The sequence below is a fragment of the Macaca fascicularis genome, chromosome 7, assembly GCF_037993035.2.
Source record: "Macaca fascicularis isolate 582-1 chromosome 7, T2T-MFA8v1.1".
NCBI classification, from domain to species: Eukaryota; Metazoa; Chordata; class Mammalia; order Primates; family Cercopithecidae; genus Macaca; species Macaca fascicularis.
Window position 1 is genome coordinate 87514988 of NC_088381.1, and position 3303 is coordinate 87518290.

General features: G+C 34.3%; 1 protein-coding gene across 1 annotated transcript; it reads right to left on the reverse strand.

Moving 5' to 3' along the window:
- Positions 1 to 2061: 2061 nt before the first annotated feature.
- On the reverse strand, positions 2062 to 3033 carry OR4K5 (olfactory receptor family 4 subfamily K member 5). Its single transcript, XM_015453306.3, has one exon. The coding sequence runs from the start codon at positions 3031 to 3033 to the stop codon at positions 2062 to 2064; it is 972 nt and encodes a 323-aa protein (XP_015308792.3).
- Between the last annotated feature and the right edge of the window lie 270 nt (positions 3034 to 3303).

The following is a 3303-nucleotide window of genomic DNA, read 5'->3' on the forward strand; positions in this document are numbered from 1 at the left end:
AAGTTATGTTTTTTATGTAAATATTTGTAATTTTTTGTTAACATGTTTTTTCTTTTTCAACATTTATTTGTAAATGATGTCAATTCTCTACAAGTTAATAAATGTGTTGATAAACAATGAATATAATAAATATCTTTGTATGTTAATTAACACATGAATCCAATGCAATTACAACAAAATCCTGAAATAATATTTTAAGAAATCTGACAAACTGATTGTAAAATATTTACAGAACATAAAAGGGATAAAACTAACAAAGACACTGTGAAAAATAAGATGAAAGAACTTAATCTATCAGACATCAAGATTTATTTTAAAACTATAGTAAATTAAAACAGCGTAATATGGGTTCAGGGCTAAGCACATACATTAACGAAACAGAACAGAGTCTAGTAACAAATCCATACATACACTGAAGCTGAAAATATAAGAGAGGTAGTATTGCAAATTGAGGGAAATGATGAACTATTAAATAAATGATATCAAGTCTGATTTCTACATATTTACAAATATATAAAAATAGATTTCTATCTCCCAACATTTACAAAATGAATTACAAAGGGATGAAATTCTTAAGTATAAAAAGCAAAATATGTTTTAATTTACAGAAGAAAATCTAAATAATGTCATATGATCTTGACAGAGAGAAAGATTTCTTAAATCAGACACAGACACACACAAAAAAAGATATCAAAAATGATTCACAAATGCAATCACATTAAATTTTTAAAAAGTTATTACAAAAGGCCATTTGAATAGCTGATACATTTTACAATACTCTTGAAATGAAAAAATAAAATAGAGTGATGGGGACCAGATCACTGGTTGCCAGGGGTTAAGATCACAGGGAAGACAACACAGGAAAGTTTCTTGGAAGTGATGGAAGAGGACTATGTCCTTATTGTGGTTTGTAGTAGTCGTGGCTACATGAATCTATTTATGTAATAATATTTCATAATACTATAGAGCAATAGTAAAAACAAAAAAAAAAAGAATACATGTAAAAACTGGTTAAATCTGAATCTGAATAGTCTTTACTTTACTTTGGAAAAAAAAAAACCCTAGGCCTAAAGGGGAGAAACCAAGGAAGAAATAAATGTGGAAGGGTGATGCCCTGCCCAAGGATGAGTTTCAGAACACTTTGGAGAGAATATGAGTGAGGCCCCCTGGATGGAGAGAGGTTCTCTGGGTTGCGCTAGACCAGAGCTAGTTCACAGAGGGTGACTGAAAATGGGGCTCAGAGAATTTAAGGCCAAGGCTGGCAATAAAACTTGCTGGAGGATGAGTACCACTGGGTGCCTGAACATAAGCCACTGGCAGCTGCACTATAGGAACAAGAGAAGTGGCACAAATAAAAATCTTGGTGTTAAAATAGTTCAGCTTTCTAGATTCTCCTCTCTTTTCTACAACTCATAATCTAAAAGGAAATTGGAATTATCTAGCCAATCAGAGAAAGCCCTTTAAATGAAAGGTTTAAAATGGAAGCTTCTGAGTATATTTCATTCCATATTTTAAAGCATTGCTAGCTATTTGAAAACTATGGGATAGGCATAATTCATATGGGGAGAGGAGTCTCATAACCTAATTATCTCCACTTAAACTTAAGCACTTATGTTAAATCATAGATTGGCTATTCCCTAAAGCTGGCAAAATTCAGTTTCAGATTTTTAAATACTATTCATCCATATAGACGTTTTAGGCATGTCATTAAGAAAACTTATAAAACCTGACAAATGTTTGAATGTATGTCTACCAAAGAATTAGGTTGTCATTGCTTTTTTTGATCATATTTACATTTACCCGTAACAAAAGCAGTAAATGCATACATATTATCCATCTAGTACCCATATTTTTTTTCTGGAACCAGTAATCTAAACAGTGATTTTTCCATGTTTTTGATATTTAACTCTCGCTTGATACCTAGAAAAAGACTTGTTAATATTCATTAAATATTCTGTATAGTATCTTCTCCACTACTTTCCCCACAATTGAGATACACCACAAAAAAGGACTAAAATATTAAACAGGGTATTGACCTGAGGAATTTGAAGGAATTTTGTCTTAATGAAGGGAAGTTCTCACTACTAGTGACATTTCAGAAATTATCCTTGGCCTCAGGTAATAGTTCACAATTTTCCTTATGGCAGCCTTCATATCCCTATTCCTTAGTGTATAAATAATGGGGTTTAATATGGGGGTGAAAACAGTGTAAAATATGTCAAGTAATTTATCCACAGGATAGATGGTAAAGGGCCATACATAGATGAAGATGCAAGGTCCAAAGAATAATATTACTACTGCAATATGGGAAGCCAGCGTAGAAAATGCCTTTGCCATTGCAGCTGAAGACTTGAGCAAAACTGTGACAAGAATAATGATGTAGGAGCTGACCAAGAGAGAGAAAGTGCTTAGAGAAAGAACTCCACTATTGACCACAATTAGTATTTCAATGATGTTAGAGTCCAAGCAGGCAAGTTTGGTCACCCGAGGAAGATCACAAAAAAAGCTGTCTACTACATTAGGTCCACAGAAAGGCAAGTTCACAGTAAATGATAACTGGCTTAATGTGTGCACCAAGCCCACAGCCCAGGATATCGTTACCAAGACAGTGCATGTCCTTCGGCTCATGATGATCACATAGTATAAGGGTTTGCATATGGCTACATACCTGTCATAGGCCATCGAAACAAGTAGCACCATCTCCCCTCCAGTAAAAAGGTGAACGAAGAAAATTTGGGCTATGCAGCCACTGAAGGATATGGTCTTGTGTTCACTCAGAAAATCTGCAATCATCTTAGGGGTAGCAAAAGAAGCCTGACAAATGTCAATAAAGGAAAGGTTTCCCAAGAGAAAGTACATAGGGGAGTGCAAGCTGGTATCAAAAGTCACTGTGAGGATAATGAGAAGATTTCCCAGCACAATGACCATATACAACACAGAGAAGAAAACAAAATAGAAAAGCTGGAGTTTTTGAGAACTACAGAGTCCCAACAGTACAAACTCAGACACCACTGAAGAATTGGCCTTATCCATGGTTCCAGGCTGCAGACTTGTTCTGAAACAACTCTAAAGGAGGATAAATAGAAAGGAATCAGAACTTGAATTAAGAATACTTTTAAGGTGAGGGATTCTGAGATCTCAGATATAATGTACATTTGCTGAATGCAAAAATTTTAAAGAGGCCATAGCAGTATGTCTGGATAGGTAGATAATAGGAAAGAACTTATGTAAATGTCTAAATAATGCTTAATAATTTAATCAATAGAATTAGAACCCCTTGAGTTTTTGGATAGTCCTTGTCTG

Bases quoted from the DNA above. Each gene is read 5' to 3' on its own strand.
- OR4K5 (XM_015453306.3), bottom strand. From the start codon at position 3,033: ATGGATAAGGCCAATTCTTCAGTGGTGTCTGAGTTTGTACTGTTGGGA.